Raw genomic sequence first — 25084 nt, forward strand, 5'->3', positions numbered from 1 at the left:
CATCCACAACATATAACTTCCAATCACATGAGTTACATGTATGTATATTTCAATAACTCTTACTCTAACTCGTCATATGTTAGGTCAGCCGTCATAGTAAGCGCTTGTATATAAATAACATTGTTTTTATACTTTGAATTTCTTTTTCTGACGATTTAACCTTAAAATTATGAATTGATAGGAATTATAACTGATAATTCCTATCAATTCATAATTTAAAGGCTAAATTATCTGAAAAAGAAATTAAAAGTATTAAAAAATGGGGGTTGTGGGGGTTCATGAGCAGTGTTATGCCTATGAACAGGAATTCACTTATTTCTTATGGAGAAAACATTCATGATAAAGCGGGTTTGGGTTACGAGTTGGGATATGGAACAGATTGTGCTAATATCATGAGGGTCCACTTTATACACATTTCATAATAGTCATTCAGTTAACATTGAACTAGGTATTAAAAAAATGTATCAAATTACAAATTTTTCAACCTTCTGGTCATTCCAGATGGCTTGTTGTAGGATTACCAAAACCGTTCGCTTAGTAATTCTCCGTATCATCGTGACTGTGTTTTTTTTCACTTCATTTAAAGCTAAAGCTTCCTCGAAGTATACTCAACACAGCAGACCCAACAAACCAATGTTCTCAAACTGGACTCAATGTGACACGAGTTGTTTGCAGACATTAACTGATTATTCTTGAGACTAGAAAAATTCCGGAAGCACTTTCAGACTGCAGTCGTGCACTGTGGCACCCCACCGAGAGCAAAGGAACATTTATAAATAGAAAGAATCAGTTGGCACAGCAGTGTCATACCCGATGAAAATAGAGCTTTTCCATTTTGGTTGAGTGAACAGTGATTGGGCTTTTTATTATGAGAGTTCAGATGAAAGTTGTTGTTTTTTTCCGGTCTCATTACAGAACTTCAATGGACATAAAGTCTGCTTTGATAAAACTCAATTAAAGTCTGAGTAAATCTAATCTCCATTTCATAGATACAGTTCTGTATTCTCTAACTTCATGAAATTATTCTCATCACTAATTTACTGTTGTTTGTATTGGATTATTTGCATTTCACATGCAATATATTTCTAAAAGGCTACCCTCTAATGCTTCTTCTTTAAAGGAACACAATGCCTTTGTAGAGTTCAACTATGGGATAGTTGACGTGACGCGTGATGATTTGACTTCTAGTTTTAGTTCAAAATTGCATCTCTTCCACTGTATACATCTTTACATGCTGTGTGTAACCGAGAAATGGTCCTCCTCTCAATGCTTCATGTCATTTCCTCCATCAGCTGATCACTCCTCCCTCCCTCCTCCAAATGTTGGCTTTTTCTCTGATCAAAAAAAAAAACCCAAACATACCTCAATCCCCTTGACTCTGCCTGCCCTTGTTTGTCCCTCTCTCTCTCTCTCGCCCTCTCTCTTCTCCCGCTCGCTCTCGCTGGCTCTGCCTCTTTCAGGTCAGCTAAAAGAGTGTTGTTGCGGTGTCGGAGGGCACAGGGAATAGCATTAGGGAGCTGCTTGTGAATCCTCTTTTCAGCATCCTCTCTTGCTCTTTTTCTCTCTTTTCATGGGGGCTCTGTTTGAGGCATTTGCTATGTTTGGCCTGCACCATGAACCCAACGGTGAAGATCCACCTTCAGAATGGGACCCACTTTAATACCTACATGTACCAGGTAGGGAATGGCATTTCAAAAAAGGATGGAAAAGAGTAGAAATAAGTCACACCACCTTGTCCGCATTGATTTATCTGCTGATTACGTTATTGAGGGGATTTTGGCATGGCCTCCTTTCTTACTTTTCCCTCTTCCCCACTTTTCGCTGAATGCTTTCGTCAGGGCTGCCATGGAATGATGGATGTTACAAAGAAAAGCCGAAAGAAGTTGCTCTACTCGGGCTTCTCTCTAGCTGATGTGGGCTCTTGTATCTTGTCATATTACACTTTAACAAAACAAAAAATTCAATATGTCGCCCAATGAGTGGGATTCTCTCCTCGCTTTGGCATGTCGTTCGGCTGGCTGCATTTGTTGCACTCAAACGGATGCACAACAAAAACTCTTTGTATTTCTCCTCTCGAGCAAGGAGAGGAAGACTTTCTCGCTCATCTTTTCTTTCCCTGTCCTTGTTTAAGCGCAGGTTTTGTTGAATAAAGGAACACAGGGACGCATGAGTGGATGTTATTCGGGCCTTCAATTGAAGCAGGGGAAAGACTTAAACAAGTAGACTCGCGTGTGTGTTCTGTTTTAGCAAAAACAATGTGACTCACAGAGAGAACGCTTTCAAGCGTAACTTTTCAAATGTTTTTTTTTTATTTTATTTGCCAACCAAGCATTAAATATGATCTAATGAGACAGTTTAGTTGATACATGATATGGCTTGTCATCATAATCTAACTTCACAACTGTATATTGTATTTGAATTGAATTGAATGCTTTTATTGTCATTATACAAATATATGATGACATTTAAAGCGTTCACATAGTGCACAAGTAACAACAGACAGACAAATAAATAATCAATGAATAAGTAGTCCAAGTGAGGTCAGCAAAGCGGAGTGGGCTTGTTCCGTCTGAAGTCCAGGATGAATTCCATGGTTTTTGGAGACATTCAGTGCCAAGTCGCACCACTCGCTGAGTCTATGGACACAACAACAAACAAGCAAACACATGGAAAATCAATCTATTGTAATGATAAATAAATAATCACAAAATAGTAGTCTCAATTAGATCCTAGTTGCAGAACTCAAGTTGAGTATGGTGACAACTCTTGGGAAGAAACTGTCCTTGAGTCTGTTTGTCTTGGCTGTTATAGCTCAGTAGCGCCTTCCAGAGGGAAGCAGGTTGAAGTGGTGGAAGCTGGGATGCATTTTGTCTTTTATAATGCTCTCTGCATTATTATAAATCCCATATTTTATGCACTCCAATACCAATTCATGGTGTCCCCCGGCTCTGGCCTGAAGTCAGCTGGGATAGGCTCCAGTACCCCCCGCGACCCTAGTGAGGATAAAGCGGTTCAGAAAATGAGATGAGATATTTTATGCAGTTGTTTCATGTTTTGAGATATTAAGGCAACATTACAGTATGTTTCAATGACTTTCATGCTTTTGACTACGGGTAGAAAAATAATGTCTTTAAACAAAAGTTTTAAAAAACTAAAAATGCTTTGTAAAAAAAAACAAAAACAAATTATGACTGTTAAAGTGCAAGTCTTTGTGTTTGTCCTCTTAAATCAGGAGTGAAAGAGGAAGTCTTCTTGCATATGCAGGAAAAGTGTCTTTGTGCTGTTGCAGATGCAATGGTTTGATAAAACTTGTTTTCGGTACCCCACTCAAACACTTTTCCACTGCCCTGTTGCCATAGCAACGCAAGTGTTCCGGGCAGTGTCATAGCAACCTGATACCTACTCACACCCAGGAAAGGTGTTGACTGACAATTTTCTTGCTGTTTCCGAATTACTGTGAGAAAGATTCCAACTTGTTTTTCTTTTGGATTTCAGATCATTTAATAATCTCACGGCCTTTACTTAAATTTAACGGGGGCTTTCTTATCCTGTTATAATACTGGCTGTTAACTCATAGATTCCTTTTTCTGAGGAGATGTTCTATATCAATGTCACTGAGATGTCATGATGGGTTGTATTGAAACTAGAAACTGTACACTTTCTGATGTAATATTACAGTAGACCCCTTTTAGCAGAGCAACAGCTCCTGTGTAAAACACAAAGCCATAATGTCAAATTACAAAAAAAACAGAACATTTTATCTTTTGATGATTGCTAGGCTGGGTTCTTGTCAGACAGTAGTTTTGATAAACTGCATGATTTAAAAAAAATCTGTTTCTCTGCACCCATCGTATGCTTCTAATTCCAGTTTGAAGAAAGGCATAACTTGACATGCGTTGTCAATCATTTCTACTGCTACTCACTACTTCTCTTGTTTCTTCAACTAATCCCCGCCTGGCACTGATTTGTTCTGTAATCATTCTAGAAAACCTGATTTGCACTGAAATGTCACTATAAAACTACATTTAAGTGCTTTAAGTTCCATTTGTTTTGTGAGACATCAAAGACATGACAAATGATTGAAACCTCAAGCAGGGGTCTCCACAAACTATTCCATAAAGGGCTGCAATGGGTGCGGAAATTCATTCCAACCAAACCGGATAGCACCCTTTCCCCAATCTGGTGTAATCAATTCATGGCAATTTTAGTCAAAAACTGGTTGGTTAAACTGTCTACGCTGGATCGGGGGAAGCAAAAATCCCTTCTGTCTCTGATTGGTGGTTTTTTGAAACTCAAATTAATTAAAGGCACAAAATAAAGTCACTTTGTTTCCACAGTTCATCATCGTAATGACAGTTTTAACAAATTCAAATATCTGTGATATGTGGGGAGAGACTCAGTTCAGTACCAAATACTTTACATCTTCTACTTTGATTATACTGCATAATTGAATGAGATGAGTTCATGTGATGTACAGTCGGTAAACGCTCCGCTTTGGCAACCTCTCAGCAAATGAGAACACACAAATACCAAATCCACACCCACAAAAGGTTAAGCACTTTCATGAAAAATGCATTTTTGACTTGCAAATAAATCCACTTCGTACCAAATACAAAGCCCAAAAAGGTTAAGCACTTTCACAAAAAAATACATTTTTGGATTGCACGTTTCTTCTTTTTTTGATTTTTTTATTTTATCCAACGGCACTCCAATTTCTCTCACCCTCCCTTTGTGCACACACACTCACTGACACACTCATTTTTTTTCATCCTTTAATCCCAAACTGCTTAAGGAAGCGAAAGGGAGCAATCCTTTTACAATGTCTGGGCTCAGCAGTGTTGGCTCCCTGCTTGCTATCTCACAATTTGGTTGGAGGCAAAGTCCCAAAACCTTCTCTCTGCTCGGTGTGATATACCCTCTGACAGATGTCAACGTCGCCTTTTCAGCCGGCAACGCTTGTTGTGAAGTAGAAGAATTCTCTAGTTTGAAGTGTTTATGAGTGTATTGTGCATACAACAGTGTATTGTATGTTTGGACGTCTTTGTGCCGGAGGGCAAAACAAACCTCTTGATAAATTAAATCAAGATTTTGCATCATTTGATGGTATATAGGGTGCATGTTTCATATTCAGTTATGTAAGGCTCCCGACAAGATGAATTGTTCATATTTTTCTGCCCTTATTTGTCTTTTGGGAGAGGTCATGTGGAGGAGTGGAGCACTCCCAAAAGGCAGCAGGATGAGGGGATGAACTGGGGAGTCAGTGGTCTATTGAGCCTTTTTGCAATGAGTGAAAGAGACAGTGAGCGCAAACATCTGTTGGTGGATATGATGAGTTGTTGTCATTTTGTGGACCCCTGTGGAATAAGACAGTCAATAAGCCATTCAAACAAGCTGACCTGTTTCCTCCTCCCTCTGTCAGTCCCCTCAATCAACCATGTTAGGTATTAGGTCATGTTTTGTTGGGGTTTTGGGGTTTGGGTGTTTTTTGCCCTGTTTGACCTGTCCTTGTGATTGCCCACTGAGGTCACATGTCGTTTCCCCACCCCTTGTGTCCCTCCTGTTTGCTGCCTCTTGTGTCACCCTGGTGTTTTTAATTGTCTATTTTATGTAGTATTTGTCACTTTTTGTCAGATCATCTGCTGTCCATGACCGTTTCCACCCTGCCCTGTTCACTCATGTTCCTGTTCTACATTCACGTCCACTGCTTGAGTATTTTCATAACGCATGTTCTGCGATTGCTGAAATAGGAGATCGAAATCTATACTGCAGTATACAACATTTGCTAGACTCAATGACATAATGACCCCAGAAGGATGGCAGGTCCTATAAATAAATCATTACAATCTAGGGCGAGGATGCATGTAAGGTTAAAGGAAGGTGAAAGTTAATTTAAGGTCTTGGCAAATTCTAGGAATTGATTGGGTACAAGCCTATAGAATTTGTACAAATTGGCATGTGAGTCTGTGTGTGCACGCGTGTGTCCTGAGACAAGGAGGAAAGCATAAGCCTGTGGGTATTACATTGGACTGAGGCCACAAAAGAACAGGGGGAAGAAACAAGACAGCCAAACAACCAGAGGGTAAAAACAACGTATTTTTTTTCATGTGTAAGCAAGACACACTTGAGTAAACAAGCTCAATCTGGATGGGTTGGACTAAGCCCTTCACGCATGAATGATGAATTATTTATTATTATAATTTTTAAAACCCTTACAGCGAAACTCATTTAAGTCATCTCATCCATTTTGAGTGGGAGGGGCAAATGAGTGTTCATTTGGCGCTCCCACTCAAATTGGATTAGACGTCTCGCGGCGTCAATAGCACTGAAACATGCGCTCACACAGTCAGCTTTCTCCATTTAAGTCAAATGGACATTTTTCACCATCATTGGCATGCAATAAAATTCTCAACTTTTATGGGTTACTTGAGACTGTAAGCAATGTTTATTTGAGTTTTTATTCATACATTAACTTTTTTTATATACATTGTATTAATTTGGAGCGGCCCAAGTGGTAAGTGCCTCGACCTCACAGTTCTGTGGTGAAGGCTTCGATCCCAGGTCTGTCCTCACCGTGTGGAGTTTGCATGTTCTCCCAGGGCTTGTGTGGGTTTTATATGGGTACTTCAGTTTCTTCCCACATTCCAAAAACACGGTAGGCTGGTTGAACACGTTAAATTGCCCCTAGGTATGAGTGTGAGCAGGAATGTTTGTTTGTCTCCTTGTACGCTGCGATTGGCTGGCCACTGATTCAGGGTGTCCCCTTGCTGGTGCCCTTAGATAGCTGGGATAGGCTCCAGCAACTCTCACAACCCTTGTTAGGATAAGGGTTTCAGAAAATGAGTGAATAGGTGCATCCATATATATTATCAATTAAAAATCATAATCGCTATTATTTAGGGTTTTTTAGATGACCAAAAATAATCCCATCTAATACTATAAGTAAAAAAAAAATGTTGATGAGATGTCATGTGATATTGATGGGGAAACTCATCATCTCAGGATAACGTCACAGTTACTGTGTGGTTACATTGTGGACAGCCAAAATCTATAGCCGATATATTTCCTTATACCCCGATGCAGTCAGGTTTTCAAGGATGAAAGCCCACCAAGTTGATGAGCAATACAACATTAACCTCAGATGAATGTGTGCGTGTGTGTGTTCATTGTGTAGGAGTTCGCCACCCTTACCAAGGAACTCAACATATGTCGAGAGCAGCTGCTGGAGAAAGAGGAGGAAATATCGGAGCTGAAAGCTGAAAGGAACAACACCAGAGTACGTGGCCACGTGTGTGTGCGCGTGTGTGTTTATGCGTGTGGGTGTGTGTGCTTGTGTGTGTCAGACTGATGGTAATAACCTTTTTAATTTGAATTCACTTCAGTTTATGTACATTTATGTAGGTGTTTGCATCTCCACGTAATCACAAATAAATGTTATCTGTATGTGCATGGATGCTGTGTGCAGCTGCTTCTGGAGCACCTGGAGTGTTTGGTGTCTCGTCACGAACGCAGTCTTAGGATGACGGTTGTTAAAAGACAGGCCCCCCCACCATCTGGAGTCTCCAGTGAAGTTGAGGTCCTCAAAGCCCTCAAGTCGTTGTTTGAACATCACAAGGCCCTGGATGAAAAGGTGAGCATCGACCAACATTAGGCAGTCTGGGGGAACAGAGATTAGATAAACAGAAAGCCTCATAGCTTTGGAGAAATTCATGGAGGTAATGCTTCACAAAAAGTGGATAAAATATTCACTAATTAGTATTTCAAAGCACAGACTAAATCAACTTCCACATGCTCATTAAGAAAAATCGCCATGGTATTACCTATTGCTTGCCAGTTATTGAACACAGATTTAACTATTATTTCTCCTCTGCCAATAAAACAGCATTTATTTGGGCATGTCATTTATCATAAATTACACCAATGTTAAAGTGATTAAGTATATAGTGGTTTTTAACTATGAAATCCACATCTGATGGTTGTTACTAATATACAGGCCTTTCATGACTTTTTAATAAGCTCTTTTTTATACTTGTTACTTCCTAACTACCTCACAAGAATATTTACTAGAACCCAGACCTTTTAAACTAACGAGTGAGGTTCACTGTATGTTAGCAGAGTAAAGATGAATTAATTCAATTACATTTTATAATAAGGAATAACCAAGACAGCCTGAGAAAATGTATCCAGGTAAAAGGGGCTTCTTTTTTTAAAATAAATCTTGAGGAAACAATGTGTAGTCAAAGTAGAAGTGGTTGACATTTAAAGACTGAACATGAATCCCTGTCATTTCAACACAACGTTGGCACGAACAAGCATAGGTCAATGACATGGTTTATAACATTTGCCGCATGAAAAATATAACACGGTAAGCAACTATGCATATGTGTTGGTTAGGTGCGTGAGAGGCTTCGGGTGGCCCTGGAGAGGGTATCCACCTTGGAAGGACAGTTGTCAGCTACCACACAAGAGGTGAGGCAATTGCAACGGTTTTCTCGTGTAACTTGCAAAATCTGTCTGGTGTGGAAACCTCCAATTCTTATCTTGCTCACACGTAACTTGAACTAGGCATTATCTATTAAACAAGCAAATGCATGTCAGGGTTTTACAAATTCATGTTGATTGCCATCTTTGTGAAAGAGCAGGGGTATTCAATAAATCACTAAAGAGGTGATGTCTTCAAGCTGATGTCCGTGCTAAACCAAAGTTTTTGTTCACTGGATAAAGACATCTATTTTAAAGATGATTCAATTACAAAATTGTAGTTAAGGTAACCTAATTATAGGCATGGGTCTGAAATGTAATGTATCTGCCTCCAGATGTGAAAGATGGTCCTATAGGAAGCCTTTATGAATAAAGATAGGCTCAGAGTGATTGAGATTAAAAAAAGAAGGTATAACTTTATAGGTGTTTGAAACTCTCACGCGCTTAGTTTTTGGGTGCACTCGGAGAAGAATGAAAAATGACTTTGGTTGACTTTTTCCCCTTTTTTTTTGTTTGTTTTATTTTACAGCTGAGCATCGTGAGACAAAGTAAGGATGGTGACTCAGTGGAGCGGACAGAGGGATCCAAACCTTCATGGAAGGTCTTCCTGACTGTGTGATTGTTTTTCTGCTCTGTGCTTCATTTTATGACAGCCATGACTTCCAATCCCACCACATCATCTCCATTTCAACCCTATTTTAATTTCCCAAATAGTAGAGACATGTTGCTTACTCAACTTGGTCCACTATTACACCAACGAAGAGACAGCTCTTCATCTATTGAACATCACAAACTGTTCTTACTTAGACATAATGTTTTTTGTTTTTCTCCATCCCTTGGCTTCTGCTTTAACAGCATTGTGATTAAAAGGGAGAAAAAATCAGTTTGCTATGTTTGATTTGTTACCTGGTGGATTTAGTTTCAAACAGCCTTTTTAGTCCTTTTTTGTGCATGCCCGTCTGTGTTCATGATCATACAGCAGAGTCCAAATAAGTTGGGTGCCCAGTAGGTTGCCTGTCTGATTTGTCCACAAAGGTTTGTTTAATTAATCTACTACACTTTGAGCTGAGAAAAGAGGCGAAGCATCAAAACAACAAACCACATGGCAACCTAACCCTCAAAAACCTGTGTTTGCATATATTTTCCAATGTTATCTAGGTCATCCATCTTTGTCTGCTGTCTTTGTTCTTGACATTAACATGCTAAAATCTACACCCCTCTATCTATTTTTGGTGCCTGAATATACTTGCTATTACCTGCATGCCCACGTTGCAGAGACTACCCAATGGATCCATAGATGTCCATGATGATGGCAGCCGTGCATCTGAGCTTCAAGAACTGCTAGACCGGACCAGTAAGGAACTGGCCCAGACCCGCGAGCACTCCTCCTCCCTCAATGGGCGTGTGGCCGAGCTGGAGGCCGAACTCGCCAGCGCACGGCGAGAGCTGAGTCGCAGCGAGGAGATGTCAATCAAACAGCAGAGGGAGCAGAGAGAGGTGAGCAGCGTCAATGGAAAATCGATAAGGTTTTTGCAGTGCAAGCGACATACGGTGCAAGGGAACCCAAAATAAGATAAGAGGTTAATAAAACCTCATTTATCATGGTTCACGCGAGGCTAATAGCAATCAATCCAATTAAAGTTGTGAATAATGAGTGGTGAACCTTGATTTCATGACCTTTATGGTCTCATTAATCTAGAACATTGAATAGCACATGGCTATATTAATGAGCAGACCCATTTTTCACTCACTGAAATTTTCAACAATATATTTATTGACATGTAGCTGTTAAAAAAAACATTTACGCTTGGCAGTCATTATTTCTCTGTGCTTGCAGAGAGAAGACATGGAGGAAAGAATAACAACGTTGGAAAAACGTTACCTTGCCGCACAGCGCGAAACCACACACATCCACGACCTTAATGACAAGCTGGAGAACGAACTGGCCACTAAGGACTCCCTGCACAGACAGGTAGCAGAACTATAAATTAAGATATACTGTGTATGATAAAGTGTAGTGTTTGTGTGTGTGTGACAGACAGATAGTCAGTTGGGTTAGACTTTATTTTATCTACAACCTGAATAAGGGCAAATACCATATTTTCCGGACTATAAATTACACTTTTTTCATAGTTTGACTGGGCCTAGGACATATATTCGAGTGCAACTTATATTTTTTCTCTCTCTCGCTGCCGATAGCCTGTTATGTTTTTTTTAAATTTTTGTTTGAGGCTTTAGTAGTCTGAAAATCTGTTTTGGTAACAGATGCCTATTTAACCTGTTGTTCTCCATTTTACTATTGTTACTGTTATTGTTTGTTCTTGGTTTCTATTAAATTAGAAAACTACCCTCCCAAAAGTCTGACTTATACTCCAGTGCAACTTTTTTTTTCTCTTCCTGGTGTACTCTTTGGCTGGTGCGATTTATAGTCTGAAAAATATGGCAGTATGGAAAATGAATGGAAGAGCTATACCAGCAAATGTATGGGTCGTAGTATGTGTGTGTGAAAGGGAATGGAGATGCTTTAATCAAGTAGGTAAGATCTAGAAGGTTCATCTGGAGTACAGGGTGAATCTGAGTTCAGGTTCCTATCGGGACTTCAAACAACATTGTCTCCTGTAAACTGCTGTCATGCATAGCTTCAATGTGCGCCTTTTTTTGAGTCAGAGTGAAGAGAAGGTGCGCCAGCTGCAGGAAATGCTGGAGATGGCAGAGCAGAGGTTGGCTCAAACCATGAGGAAGGCCGAGACTCTGCCCGAGGTAGAGGCTGAACTGGCACAGCGAGTGGCAGCACTGTCCAAGGTAGTACATTCACTCACTGTATTTATACATAATGGTATATCATTGCATGGTCTTGAACCCCTGTTTATTAGGAGAGGAATATCAGAGTCAGCAAGTTGCAAATAGAAAGCATTGCGGTGGAGCAGTAAAAGATGCCTTGTAAATGTGATGTGATAAATTTGAATGATTAAAAGATAACAACATACATAAAATGAGGCTTCAAAATCATTTAAAAAAAAAACTCTCTCTTTCGAAAGCTGTGAGCATAATACTGCATGGTTTATATTTTTTGCTCATTGACTACCTGCATCAGTGGGATATGGCATAACATTAATGGATTCATAAGATAAATTGTATCGGTTCAGAGTAACGGTATATATATTGTTATCAATTTAAATTGAGTATTTTTCCAGAATGTGTTAAAGGTAATTAGTTACTATTAATGGGCGAACTAATGAGGCGATTGATTAGTTCGTGCAACCGATCTTGTCGATGGCCGATTTCAAAATGGCAATTTCTAAATTGATGATTGCAATGTCAATCCATTATCCTTTCAGGCCAGGGGAAAGGTTATGACTTCACCTTAACTTGTCTGCAGATGCTTAAATACCTGTCTCTCCTTCCAGGCTGAGGAGCGCCATGGCAACGTGGAGGAGCGCCTTAGACAGCTGGAGTCTCAACTCGAGGAGAAGAACCAAGAACTAGGAAGGGTTCGTATCTGCGTGTATGTGTGTGTGTATGTGTGTATTTGTGTGTGTGTGTGTGTATTTGTGTGTGTATATGTGTGTGTGCCCTGCAGGGTCTCTCTGACCTCTTAATGTGTGTGTGTGTGTGTTTGTGCATGCACATGTAGACTGATGCTTCATATTAGTTGGATGCCTCGCCTCTGTGCTTCCTCATGCATAGAAACACACATACGTACACATCATTTTTCCTGGTTCATCGTTGCATGAATTTGAAGCAAATCCACGTATCGTCCCTCACTCTCGCTCAAATATAAGAGTGATTTGCTGCTATCTTTAGATAGTGAATAAATTCACACGAGGCTATTTTTCCCCTCACACTGTCATTGCACGTCTATATTTAGTTGGATACACGCTTTGAGAACGTGTGTTTGCGTCTCAGTTGATTTGCTTCAATATGGATCATTTTTACTAGAGATAGTAATTATGCAAGATGCATTGTTTGCCGAGCTGACCTACAGAATACTCGGCAGCCATTCTTCTTTGCCCAAGCACACGCGTCATGCTTGAATCCACGCAGAAAAGGTCTCGATTAAGCGGCGCTAACAATTAAAGAAAATGAGGTCTGGTCTTGTCTGTGTTCATCAGGCTCGTCAGCGGGAGAAGATGAATGAAGAACACAACAAGCGTTTATCCGACACGGTGGACCGTCTCCTCACTGAATCCAATGAACGGCTGCAGCTCCATTTGAAAGAACGCATGGCTGCACTGGAGGACAAGGCGAGACTTCATTATGGTCTCAGATTAATCTGCAATTTGCACTTTTTTCACATCCTTTGATTATGTTTGTCTAGAACTCTCTTATTCAAGATCTGGAGAACTGCCAGAAACAGCTGGAAGAGTTTCACCACACACGGGTCAGTGAACTTAAAATCAGTCTGAAACTGATGTATTCTAATCATAAGTCATTTAGCCATAGGGAGGAACTCAGTACTGCATAACATTATTTATTATTTTCTTTTGTGATTTATCTGAGATGTCACATGTTAATGAAACTCATTTACAGCTAATTCAGTTTTTTTGTGGTTATTAGCATGTCTGGATAGTCTGTGAACACTGGCAATTAATGTTGATTATTCCCCCAAACCATTAAAAAAAACCTGTAAATCCAGGAAAGAAATCATTTCATTTGAAAATTGCTTTGTTATTATTCTGAATGTAGTTGTGCTTGATGATTTGGAAGCTTTTACTTCACCTAAAGAATTTTCTTTTCATGTAGGAACGTCTGATTGGCGAGATTGAGAAACTAAGGAATGAGATTGACCATTTGAAACGTCGCAGCGGAGCATTCGGAGATGGAAGTTCAAGTCATCCTCGGTACGCAAAAAAATATAGTGCACGTACTAAACTGAACAATTAATATATGGTGATACCCATTAATGTGCCTTCCAACAATACATTATCCAATTTCATTTATTGTTCAGAAATTATTTATGACTCAATAATTTTACATTAATATATTGGGGGCAATATGGCAGATGGACCTCACTGTTGTGATTTATCTGCACATCCATGTTTTGTTTTGTTTTTATAGTTATTTGTTTTGCACTGTGATTTCATTTTTGTAATAAAGAAATATGTGCCCTGGCTCAGTTGAGGTGGACAACACTGATCCAATAAAGTCAGATGCAAGGTGTTAATGTAAAATTTCATTTTTCTTGTCGTTGTATTCCCACATAGAATTGTGCATCATACTGTCAGGAGTTTCTAAGTGGGTTTTTTCTTTGACTCTCACCTCAGGTCTCATTTGGGCAGTGCAAGTGACCTTCGCTTCTCTGTGGTGGAGGGCCAAGATGGCCATTACAGCACAACCGTCATCAGGCGGGCACAAAAGGGCAGACTTTCAGCACTACGAGACGATCCGAACAAGGTGCCAAAAACATGTCGTATTTTGCCAAAACCGTCATAATCCACACTTGATGTGGTGTGTCCAAAACGGAGTCTGCATGCCAGACGTTCCGCTTGACTGAAAAGTTTCTGCGCTCTGCTCGCCTGTGATGGAAGCTTCACGCAGGGATCTTCATGCCTAACTTCATTCTTTACTAATCTCTCGTTGTCTGTCTCTCAACTGCTGACATGGACATGCGCTCTAATGTAAGTGCCTCGTTCATTTGCATTCAGAACTACCCTCAAGTATGCCAGTCAAATGTTTTCACATCATTATACATCCTGTTGCTGTTTATTTACTCAATATGTCAGCGCTCATCACTGCCCGCGTTGTATCTAGGTTTGCGGCATGTTTGAACAGGACTACTCTTCGCTGCGAGGGAGCGTCAGCCACCTCCTCGGCAGTGACATCGAGGGCGAGTCCGACCTGGATGACGACGTCAGCTCTGCCATGCTTTCCCCGAGCGGTCAATCGGACGCACAGACTCTGGCGCTGATGTTGCAGGAGCAGCTTGACGCTATCAATGAAGAGATCAGGTGACATCAACGCAATCATTTTAAAGCTGTAGCTTTTCCGCAATACAGAGTCACTAAGAGTCGAGGTAAATTCCGGACTGGTCGCAAGCGAATCATTGGACATATACAAAAATAGTTATTTTCATGTTTCACATTTAATATAGACACTAATATGGATGCAGTTTTTTTATTGATGGATGTTGACATGTTAACTTATGTGAGGTTTTGTGCAGATAAAGATATTACTCCACTTTGGGCAGCTACCTTTGAATTGCAATGATTGAAATAGATTTATATATGAATTTAGCATTGATTTTCGTGGCTATTCCCAAAATGGTAGCCTCATTGGATAACGCCACACGAGCAAACACGTAGTTGGTTGCTGTGAACAATAAGAGTCAGGATTCAGTTGGAGGAGGCGTATGCTCAACTGCTTGAAGAAAAGACAATTAGCTTTCAATTACACATAATGAAGTATAATATCTATAAACATAAATATTTCATTATGCGGTCATGGGAATGCAGAGTGTAGGAGTGCCGTTACTTAATAATTAAGTAGGATAGCAAGGCCAAACCTCACTTAATTGGTCCTGCACTTAAGTGTACGCATTGATAGATTTTCAAATTAAATAAATGCTTTATTCACTACATGTATTAATGAAAATCTCACATTGTGGGCAGAAGTCCTGGCTCCTCTCTTATTTTCACACCCTTCCCCACCTTTGTTAATGGAATTTAACTTAAATAATGACAATACGGTGATGAAGACTCCATTTCCAGGGAGAGGGTAAATCACTCGGTGCTAAATTAACATTTAGTGCATGGTGAGCACAGGATGATCCAGGTGGAAAGAGAGTCAGCTGACCTGCGCTCGGATGAGATTGAGTCACGCATGAACAGCGGTAGCATGGATGGACTCAACGTGACGCTTCGACCACGGGCGCTACCCACGTCAGCCACGGCCCAGTCCTTGGCGTCGTCCTCCTCGCCGCCGAACAGCGGCCACTCCACGCCTAAACACCATTCTCGCAACACCAGTCACCATCTCGGCATCATGACTCTGGTATGAATCACACATGGTACTAGTGTTAATAGAAATTAAGCATATTTTTAATATTGCGTTTTATTTATTGATAGCCAAGTGACTTGAGAAAGCACCGGAGGAAAGTTGCAGTAAGTCAAAAAGTGAAATGTACATTTGTCTTCATTTTTTTTACCTCAATCTCGTAATTTGGCTTGTTTCTCCTCTCTTGTTGCCGATATTTCTGATTCTTTTTTTCAGTCTCCAGTGGAGGTGGACAAGGCGACAATCAAGTGTGAGACATCGCCTCCTTCCTCGCCTCGCAGCTTACGCTTAGAAACCAATTTTGCCCAGTTCACGGGCAGTCTGGAGGATGGACGAGGGTACAAACACTCTCACACCACAGGAAGTGTTGACAATTAGCTAAAAATTTGAAATGCACACCATCCTCTTTGTTTTATATTCTTAGGAATAAATGCTTTATTCACAGAAAAATACAGCATGACTGTCATTCACCCATAGGTAACATTAATTTTGTGTGGTTTGATCTCCTGCCAGGAAGCAGAAGAAAGGTATAAAGTCATCTATTGGCCGGTTGTTTGGGAAAAAGGAGAAAGGGGGGCGAATGGAGCCGACCAGGGAGTTTGCCAGGGAAGGACCACAGCTAGCAGTTTTAACAGGTAGGCTTTTAATGTAACCTTTATTTTACAAGAAGAAAGAACATAAAAGAGATCTTCATGCCCAATGTCCTTGAGCCAACTTATTCATTTTTGACATTATGTGATTGGAGTCTTCCAACACTTTTGCCCATAATGTATAACTTCTGCTCAACTCAATCATGTAAACTGTAACCTAACAGTATGATATCCTCAATATATTTCTAGCAGACTGTGACATGGCTGTTGGAGATACTATGACTCTGGGAAAGCTGGGCACGCAAGCAGAGAGGGATCGCAGGATGAAGAAAAAGTAAAAGCCCATGTGATCATTAATGCCATGATATTGTAAGAAATGTTTCCATTTTTAATCCTGTTTTTTTCTCCTTTGTCTTTGATTCAATCAATCTTCAGGCATGAGCTTTTGGAAGATGCCAGGAAAAGAGGCTTACCATTTGCCCAGTGGGACGGCCCAACAGTTGTCTCCTGGCTAGAGGTTCGGATTTCATATTTCCTGACATCCCCTGCACTTAATATTCTTTTGCTATTACACGGATTTAGCACATGCGTAACACTTTTGACCTGTCTACATTCTCCAGCTGTGGGTGGGCATGCCGGCTTGGTATGTGGCGGCGTGTCGTGCTAACGTGAAGAGTGGCGCCATCATGTCGGCTCTGTCCGATACAGAGATCCAGAGGGAGATCGGCATCAGTAATCCGCTGCATCGACTTAAATTGCGCTTGGCCATCCAGGAGATGGTCTCGCTCACCAGCCCTTCTGCACCTCTCACCTCCAGAACGGTAAATGCACACCTCTGTCAAATGTGCGCTTTAGTTCATTATAAGTAAATGTGCATACCCACCACACAAAAGTTGTTTTGTTACACAGAAAACACCATCACTCTTTCACTCCTAGGTGATAATGCCTCACATACCTTTGCCACTGTTGGGTATTTTTCTGCTATCATGAATCGCATGAACAAGACAATAACTGTTTGAGCATTTATTCGATGTTCCTTTTATCCAGCGGATAACTACTAGTGCCAATTTTGGGCAGCTACTGTTTTACACAAGTGACATTACAAGATCCAATGTGTATTAATGAGTCACGCACTGTGATATTTAGCCCCGGGTCTACAAGTATGCACTAGTGTCCTTTTTGTGTTCACTAGTATATAATATTGTATCATATTTTCCCCCCCAGATGTTTTTATTTAAATTATTTAGAACAGGGGGTGTCATCATCATGAATCATTATTACGATAAGGTGATGTTATAATTGCTCATTTTAAACCATTAACCTTAATCAGTTATCTATTTAGCCTTTATCTGTAGTAACTCAGTTGATACGCACGCATTAACATTTTTGACATTTTGGTGCATTCCACTCCTTTTACCTTGTTACTGCTTGCCATATACAAGCAAAAATTTATGACACATTTCTGATTACATGAAACTAGTTACTCATTAAAGCTGAGCCAAGGGATAAACTAACAACCATTATGTTGTCAGACAACCATGCAACCGCCTAAGCCATTTTACGCTGATGGCCTTATTAAATGTGGGATTACGCGGGCATTTTGCGTTGTACACTATTGTACAATATGTTAATGGTTTGCTCAAAGCCTTGGAGTTAAATTTTAGTTTAGGCCAAAAAATCGCTCCGATCTTATATAAAACTTTACCACAAGGATCTTTCTAATTTATCAAGACAGGTGTATGCATTAGTATGTGAACTTTTACCTGCGTAGATTTCAAAGATATCAAATAAATGTTCAATTGGTGTCGCATCCAACACACACGGTCACACAAATACTATAGCCTGAATTTCACTCCCGCTCTTGGCTTGACTCAACACAATAAATGTCTGTCTGTGTGGTTGTTTGTTTGTATGCGTGTGCATGTGGACGGGGTGGGCTTCGTTCTGCGTGAAAATACACACGGATGTGTGTTTGTTCTTGTGTTTGTGTGTTTGTATGCGCTCCGGTGTGTTCTCGTCCTCTGAGCAGTCCTCCGGAAATGTGTGGGTGACTCATGAAGAGATGGAGAACCTGGCTTCATCCAGCAAAGCGGTCAGTACCATCTGGGTGCTCCCCCTGCCTCTCCCTGACTCCCACCAAACAGTCTCACACACCCCCACCGTCTCTGCCACGATAGGCATATGTCCCCTAAAACACTCACACTAACGCCTCTCTGTGCTTGTGCTGGTACTTGTGTATGTTTGTGGCGTGAAAGCCGTGCTTCATGTGGTATGCTCGATGGGGTCTGTGTTTGTGGCAAATCATGTACATGTACGTTTTAAAGTCGTTTCAAGTGGGGCCTTTTGTACAAATTGTGCCTGTTTAATCAGCATGTTCTTTCAACTTGTTTATTGTTCCTGTCATGCTGCTACTCAGGCGAATGAGGAGGGCAGCTGGGCGCAGGTGAGGTCGTTGCTCTGACAAATTGTGTCCAATTGCACAGTTTCACGTCAATCTCCAGCTCCCACATTTGAAAGCTATTTGGCGCCCCCTAGCTCTGGGAGTTATGATGTAGTTGCTATCGCCCCCTGCTGTGCAACGTTTACCTTGTTGCAAAATGCAGCTACTACGAGACGCTCAAAGGTTGAAAAACCAAGCTAATACGTCCTTCACGCCTTCTATCTGTTGTCCTTCTTGTTTAAAAACGTTAGAAATTCAGACACTTGTAAATGTATTTTCTCATGTTAACACCCTTAATTGTAGTGGGTGCTATTGCAAAATTGACTGATTTTCGTTCAAGTGAGATAACGAGGGGTTTTGCCTAATTTTGAATTGCATACCTTTAGAAACTATGCATATAAAGTGCATTTCTTTCTCTATTTTCTTTAATATCAACTACTTTCCACCCATTTAGTCATCAGTATTGGTTTAATTTTGAAGAAAGAAATAGGCATTGGTTCGACGGGTTTTTCCACCAAAACACTATTTACTAGTTTTGTTACATGTCTTATAGTACGAGTCAGCAGATACACTATGAGGACCTTGAATTTGTGATAGCTAAATGTATTACAACCTCAATTGAATGTAAAAAAGGTTAATGACTATAAGTAATAAAACAAAGATAACACATTGCGATATAACTGAGATACACACATATAAGATGAGTCCCCTCCGTCAGCTGTTACCAACCACATAGCTTGTGATTTATGAATCACACTTTCACATATTGAAGTCTTTAATTGTAGAAATCAATAACACTTCCCCCATCTTGCAGACTTTGGCATATGGAGACATGAATCACGAATGGATCGGGAACGAGTGGTTGCCAAGCCTGGGCCTGCCTCAGTACCGCTCCTATTTCATGGAGTGCCTGGTGGATGCGCGCATGCTGGACCACCTGACCAAAAAGGACCTGAGGAGCCACCTCAAGATGGTGGACAGCTTCCACAGGTCTGTGGCTTGGACATGTAGCTTATGAACAGTGAGATAGTAGAAGGATGTCGGATCTGACAATCCGATTTATCCTTCCTGTTAACCTTTTGCCTGCCATTTACTGGAATAGAATTCCAATCCATTTTGATTGGTCAAAATGGATTGGATGTATAAGGTTGCCATTAATGAATGTTTTCATCATAAATCTTTTAATACCCACCGCAACACATTCTTTGAAATATGCACATATACCTGGACTAGTAGTGAATTAGTCATTTTAGTTCTTAAGTTCAGTCACCAAGATTAGGTCCTATCATTTATTTGACTGTAACGGAAAGGGGACGGACCAACCTGGAATACAGTAAATGACCTTCATGTAAATGATGATTGCTGAATGTTTTTAAGTATGAAAATATCATTTTTTTCACACCTGATAATGGCAAAAATATTGTTTAAACACAAAACATGACACCAGCGCAGCCATTTTGCCATGTCATACACTGAGAGACTCAAACACGTGCAAAAGATGATGGATATTAGGTTCATCACGCAGAAGAATGGGCAATGCGCATGTTATAGGTGTTATCTGTCCCTTTAAGTTTTTTAAAGCATCAGGTCAAAAATGTCTTTGACCAAATGTAACTTCCTCCCCCCTCTTGTATAATAACTATTATTACTTACCTCCATCTGCTTGTATGTTCACCAGGGCAAGTCTGCAGTATGGGATCATGTGCTTGAAGAGACTCAATTACGACAGGAAAGAATTAGAGCGCCGGAGAGAGGACAGTCAACATGACATGAAAGGTAAAATTGCATTTAAAAAAGCATTACGCAAAGCAGCGTGTTCACGTTTTCACACTTAGACAGCCTCCTTGGGGCCAGTGTACCGCCTAGTGGCAGACATAGACCAAACCATGGCGACAGCTGCACTTTCATCTGTCATGTAGTCAGGCCAAAGAAAGCCAATGATATCCACATAGACTCACACACAAGGGGTTGTGATGCCAAAACATATATTCTTTTTCTGGGGACGACCATTAAGTCTTTAAAAATAAAGAAGAAGAAAATCACAGAGTAAGCCCCGATCGGGCGTTGAAATTTTTTAATTAGAATGAAAACTCCTCCATCATGTGTCAATCAGGGTAGCTCAAGAATGCTTAATGGCTTTAATCAAAATAAAAGACATTGCACACGAACCAAGCTTTTCAGTCCAACATGAATCTATCCCAAAGTAGACTTTTGAATTAAAAGCCTATTGTGTCCCCAAGATCCAAAACCCAGCCCATGATGTAAAGCTGCCCTTTCAGCCTTTTGACCTTAAACCGTGGACATGAACTTGATTCAGCTGTTGTTCAAATCAGAACGCTGGCCTGTTTACACACGCACGCACACGCAAGCCGCCTGTTCCAGCGTGGAAAGTTTACCGACAGCTGGCCTGCAAACCAACAAAGGGAGTGCGCCAGGCACTTGACGTGGCACGGACATGCACATTATCTCTTTATCTGGCCTGCTTGCTGTCTCCCTCTAAGCTCTGTGCCTCTCTGTGGTGGCGCCCGCTGCTTTGCAACAAACTCTCCATGATGATCATGATGTTCCAGTGCGTAAGTAAAATGGATTCGCTCTGGCTCCCTTTAGATGTGTTGGTGTGGACCAATGAACAAGTGATCCACTGGGTCCAGTCCATCGGTTTGAGGGAGTACAGCGGCAACCTTTTGGAGAGCGGCATTCACGGGGCGCTCGTCTCCCTGGATGAGACCTTTGACTACAGCAGCGTGGCCCTCATCCTGCAGATTCCCATGCAGAACACACAGGTGCTGACAAACAAAAACGCACTTTATATATCATCTTAAAGACCCATTCGTTGGCGTCATTGTTGTGGAAGAGGGGATAAAACAGTGAGGAAATGAGTGGGATCCCACTTTTTTCCTTCTTTGGTTATACCAGAATGCAAAAGGCAGCAGTATGTTTTGAACCAGTGTTAGCACTCACCAATTAAACATCAACAAATTTAGAGACAAACCATGTGATCAGTTTGGTGGTTAACAGATCTCGCGGATGATCCTATTAGAGCACGTGTCAAAGTGGCAGCCCGGGGGCCAAATCTGGCCCGCCGCATCATTTTGTGTGGCCCGGGAAAGTAAATCATGAGTGCCGACTTTCTGTTTTAGGATCAAATTAAAATGAAGAGTATAGATGTATATTAAGTTTACTGATTTTCCCCCTTTTAAATCAATAATTGTAATTTTTTAATCAATTTTTTATGTGTTTTTAGTTAAAAAAACATTTTGTAAAATATATTTTAAAAAGCTAAAATAAACATTGTTTTAGATCTATAAAAAACTGAATATTCAGGGCTTTTAATCCATTTATTTAAAAAAAATCTAAATGTTATATCTAAAATGGTCCGGCCCACGTGAAATCAAGTTGACGTTAAAGCGGCCCGCAAACCAACCTGAGTCTGACACCCTTGTATTAGAGTCTGAGGTGTAACACTCGGGTTAAAGCAAAACAAATGAGAAATATTGTAAATTAATAATTAGATACAGCCTGAACTATCCATATGAACTATCCATTTCTATATCCATCTTCATTTTCATGTTGTTTAATGTTGTTGTTTTTCAGCACATCTGTGGTGTGTTGTTTTTTTTTCAGGCCAGGCAGGTTCTGGACAGGGAGTTCAACAACCTGTTAGCCTTGGGGACAGACCGACGACTCGAGGAGGTCACACAGGATGCCATGTTGCTTATTTGATTGAAAACGTTGTTTAAAATAGGATACTCAACTTCTCTCTTTCCCCCAGAGCGGAGACGACAAGACTTTTCGCCGTTCTCCATCGTGGCGAAAGAGGTTCCGTGCGCGGGAGGGAGGGGTGGGATTGGGGATGATGGCGGGTTCCATGGAAACGCTGCCCGCCGGTTTCCGCATGCCCTCCATGTCCATGCCCCCCTCGATGAATCTCATGCCCAAGAAGCAGATCCAGCCGGAAGGTGCGGACTGACCACATGCGCAGCATGTTTGGCACGAGCTTGCTCGTTTTTTTCTACTAAATGCATGTTGTGTTCTCTCTTGATAATCCCTTTGTGCTAAGCTCCGCCCCCGGCATCTCCGAGGCTTGACCCATCTACGGTCCGGACCTACTCGTGCTAACTCACTTTGGCTTACTAACCGGAGCCATGATGCTAGCAGGTAATATTAAATGGACTATAAAAATAACATAAACTGTTACATGTATTATATTGTAAATCAAGTTTTTTTTTCTCGGATATACTAAAATCAATCAAACAGCACTTAATAAAAAATCAACATATTGCTAGAAAATAGTCATGATATTAAGAGAATAGTCATATTGTCACGGCATTTGAATCACAATGATATGTATTTTTACATTAAATTCTGCAAAAAAATATAAATTTCTCGTAACAGTACCATATTTTTCAGAATGTAAGTCGCAGCTGAGTATAAGTCACGCTAGCCAAAAAATGCACAATGAAAGGGAAAAAAACAAGTTGCATTGAAGTATAAGTTATATAACATTAATCATTAAAGTCATAGTAAAATAGAGAACATTAGACCAAATAAGCACCAATTATTGAAACGTTTTTAAACATGGCGACATTAAACATGTAGCTTTAGAAGAAAAAGAATGCATCAATTTGGGACATAATTTGTATCTATTTATTTAATTGGACTACACATTGGCCAATTAACTCGTGCTTAGTGCAAAAAAAACCCAACTAAGACAAAGAAGAATTTGTTTTACATACGCTAACATACTATCTTCTTTCTCCCAGTGCATTGTCATTACCTGTACGGACACGTGCTTGCGGCCTTTTGAGAGTGATATGCCAAATTTGAGAGAGTGCTACCAAGGTGCCAGTGGGGTTCTCGCACCTCGCACCTTTCACCTCCCTTTCGGACACGTGCAATACCGAGGCCGAGTCTGACCCTTAAACTCTTGAGATGGGCCGTGAGCTGCTCTCGCTGCTGTAAAGGAGACTCGCCTCTGCTCTCACTCGGTGGAACCCAGTGCCCCCCAGTAGCCTCGTCTTTGTGGTTTATGTGCTCCCCGAATCTCAGCTGCGGACGACTCACCGCTACGCATCACCCTTCTATCGGTTATGCAAGGTATTACTCCATGATCGTATCTGTACTGTACATAAAATGGATGACTACATTTTCTATAAAGTCTATATATAAATATATATATTGGAAATATACATGGAAAAACGTAATGGCTGTATGAACCTTATTGCCCTGTATTCAATAGTGACTGTTCTCTCACTTTTTCTTTGTCTTTGTGTCAGACCTTAGTGTGTCTTTTGCCGTATGATGTAAGTGTGCATTGTAATGGGAGGACCTCATTAAGTTGTGTCTCTACAAGTTCTCCACACAGGTTCATGGGTCCAATTTCAGATTTCTCTCTCTCTTCCCCACCCTACTTTCCTCTTCTTTAACACCATGTGCCCCTTTTCCTGTATGACACTATGTAAGCTCGAGTGGGGAGAATGCTGTTATATGAAGAGCATGTGTGAGAGGGGACATCCGCCTGACCCCTTCTTTGTGGCTCTTGGGTGTAAACACTGTATGTAGCTCCTTTCTGCTGCTGCTCTGTATCGTTGAAACTGCTCCAACGGATTGGAGACGACTCTCCAATCACTTCCTTTTTAGTTGCCATGGAAACGCGACCATGAGGAGTCATTACTTTTGGCTCCTCCATTCAGTGAAAATACAGCATATGAACTAAGTGGAGTACTGACTGTGTGTGAAATATTTGAATTAATTTATTTTTGTTTTCCTTTTTTTTTCCTTCGGGTTTTCCAAGGTGTCTAAAAGGTGTAACGTGCTATGTGGCAGCTATGAGTATACTGTGTCTTTATTCCAGGTGTGAAACAATGCTGACATATCAAGATTTTATTAGTTGGCTATTTAAAAAAAGAAAAAAAGTACTGTATCTATGACCCTATATAGACATGAGTAAAGCTGTTTTTTAAAGAATGGGGACTTGTATTCATGAAGTTTCTCATCTCATCTCATTTTCTGAACCGCTTTATCCTCATTAGGGTCGCGGGGGGTGCTGGAGCCAATCCCAGCTGTCTCCAGGCCAGAGGCGGGGGACAGCCTGAATCGGTGGCCAGCCGATCGCAGGGCACAAGGAGACGGACAACCATGCACACTCACCCATACCTAAGAGCAATTTAGAGTGTCCAATCAGCCTGCTATGCATGCTTTTGGAATGTGGGAGGAAATCGGAGTACCCAGGTTAAACCCAGGCAGACCCGGGGAGAACAAGCAAACTCCTGGATTTGAACCCAGGACCTCAGAGCTGTGAGGCCGACGCGCTAACCACTCACTCCACCGAGCCGCCCTCATAAAGTTTCTTTTAGTGTAAAACCAAAGTCAAGTGCCGCTGGGTGAGTCATGTTTTGTTGGGTTTTGGTTGGTTGGTTGTTGGTGATTGTTCATGATTGTGACCTGCTGTGTTTTTCTAGCTCTCCTTCCCTTGTGTGGCCCAGGTGTTTATCATTGTCATCAACCCCTGCCTGATTTTCTGTGTTTGTTATGTCAGCCTACGTCGATGCGCATGTCCCTCGTATTCATCCTCCCCAGGTAA

At 40.9% G+C, this 25084-nt stretch overlaps 1 protein-coding gene across 4 annotated transcripts in view; it reads left to right on the forward strand.

Moving 5' to 3' along the window:
* The window catches only part of ppfia4 (PTPRF interacting protein alpha 4), a 46100-nt gene extending 21626 nt beyond the window's left edge, over positions 1-24474 (forward strand). Inside the window, exons 1-30 of one of the 4 annotated variants that reach the window (XM_077602251.1) lie at positions 1452-1676; positions 7172-7273; positions 7463-7627; positions 8392-8466; positions 9008-9079; positions 9754-9975; positions 10316-10450; positions 11146-11280; positions 11886-11969; positions 12591-12722; positions 12797-12859; positions 13222-13319; positions 13743-13872; positions 14230-14426; positions 15240-15468; positions 15543-15578; positions 15688-15809; positions 15985-16106; positions 16314-16395; positions 16497-16578; positions 16682-16882; positions 18091-18153; positions 18478-18504; positions 19316-19491; positions 20180-20277; positions 21109-21284; positions 22126-22194; positions 22274-22460; positions 22562-22659; positions 23265-24474. In XM_077602251.1, coding sequence (XP_077458377.1) covers positions 1614-1676; positions 7172-7273; positions 7463-7627; positions 8392-8466; positions 9008-9079; positions 9754-9975; positions 10316-10450; positions 11146-11280; positions 11886-11969; positions 12591-12722; positions 12797-12859; positions 13222-13319; positions 13743-13872; positions 14230-14426; positions 15240-15468; positions 15543-15578; positions 15688-15809; positions 15985-16106; positions 16314-16395; positions 16497-16578; positions 16682-16882; positions 18091-18153; positions 18478-18504; positions 19316-19491; positions 20180-20277; positions 21109-21284; positions 22126-22194; positions 22274-22460; positions 22562-22620 — 3402 coding nt within the window. In that variant the 5' untranslated portion in view covers positions 1452-1613 and the 3' untranslated portion in view covers positions 22621-22659; positions 23265-24474. Of the gene's footprint in view, positions 1-1451; positions 1677-7171; positions 7274-7462; positions 7628-8389; positions 8467-9007; positions 9094-9753; positions 9976-10315; positions 10451-11145; positions 11281-11885; positions 11970-12590; positions 12723-12796; positions 12860-13221; positions 13320-13742; positions 13873-14229; positions 14427-15239; positions 15469-15542; positions 15579-15687; positions 15810-15984; positions 16107-16313; positions 16396-16496; positions 16579-16681; positions 16883-18090; positions 18154-18477; positions 18505-19315; positions 19492-20179; positions 20278-21108; positions 21285-22125; positions 22195-22273; positions 22461-22561; positions 22660-23264 lie in introns of those variants that run through there. The other 3 variants (XM_077602250.1, XM_077602253.1, XM_077602252.1) reach the window with 3 other exon arrangements.
* Positions 24475-25084: the final 610 nt, after the last annotated feature.

The sequence above is a fragment of the Stigmatopora argus genome, chromosome 6 (genome assembly GCF_051989625.1).
Source record: "Stigmatopora argus isolate UIUO_Sarg chromosome 6, RoL_Sarg_1.0, whole genome shotgun sequence".
NCBI lineage: Eukaryota > Metazoa > Chordata > Actinopteri > Syngnathiformes > Syngnathidae > Stigmatopora > Stigmatopora argus.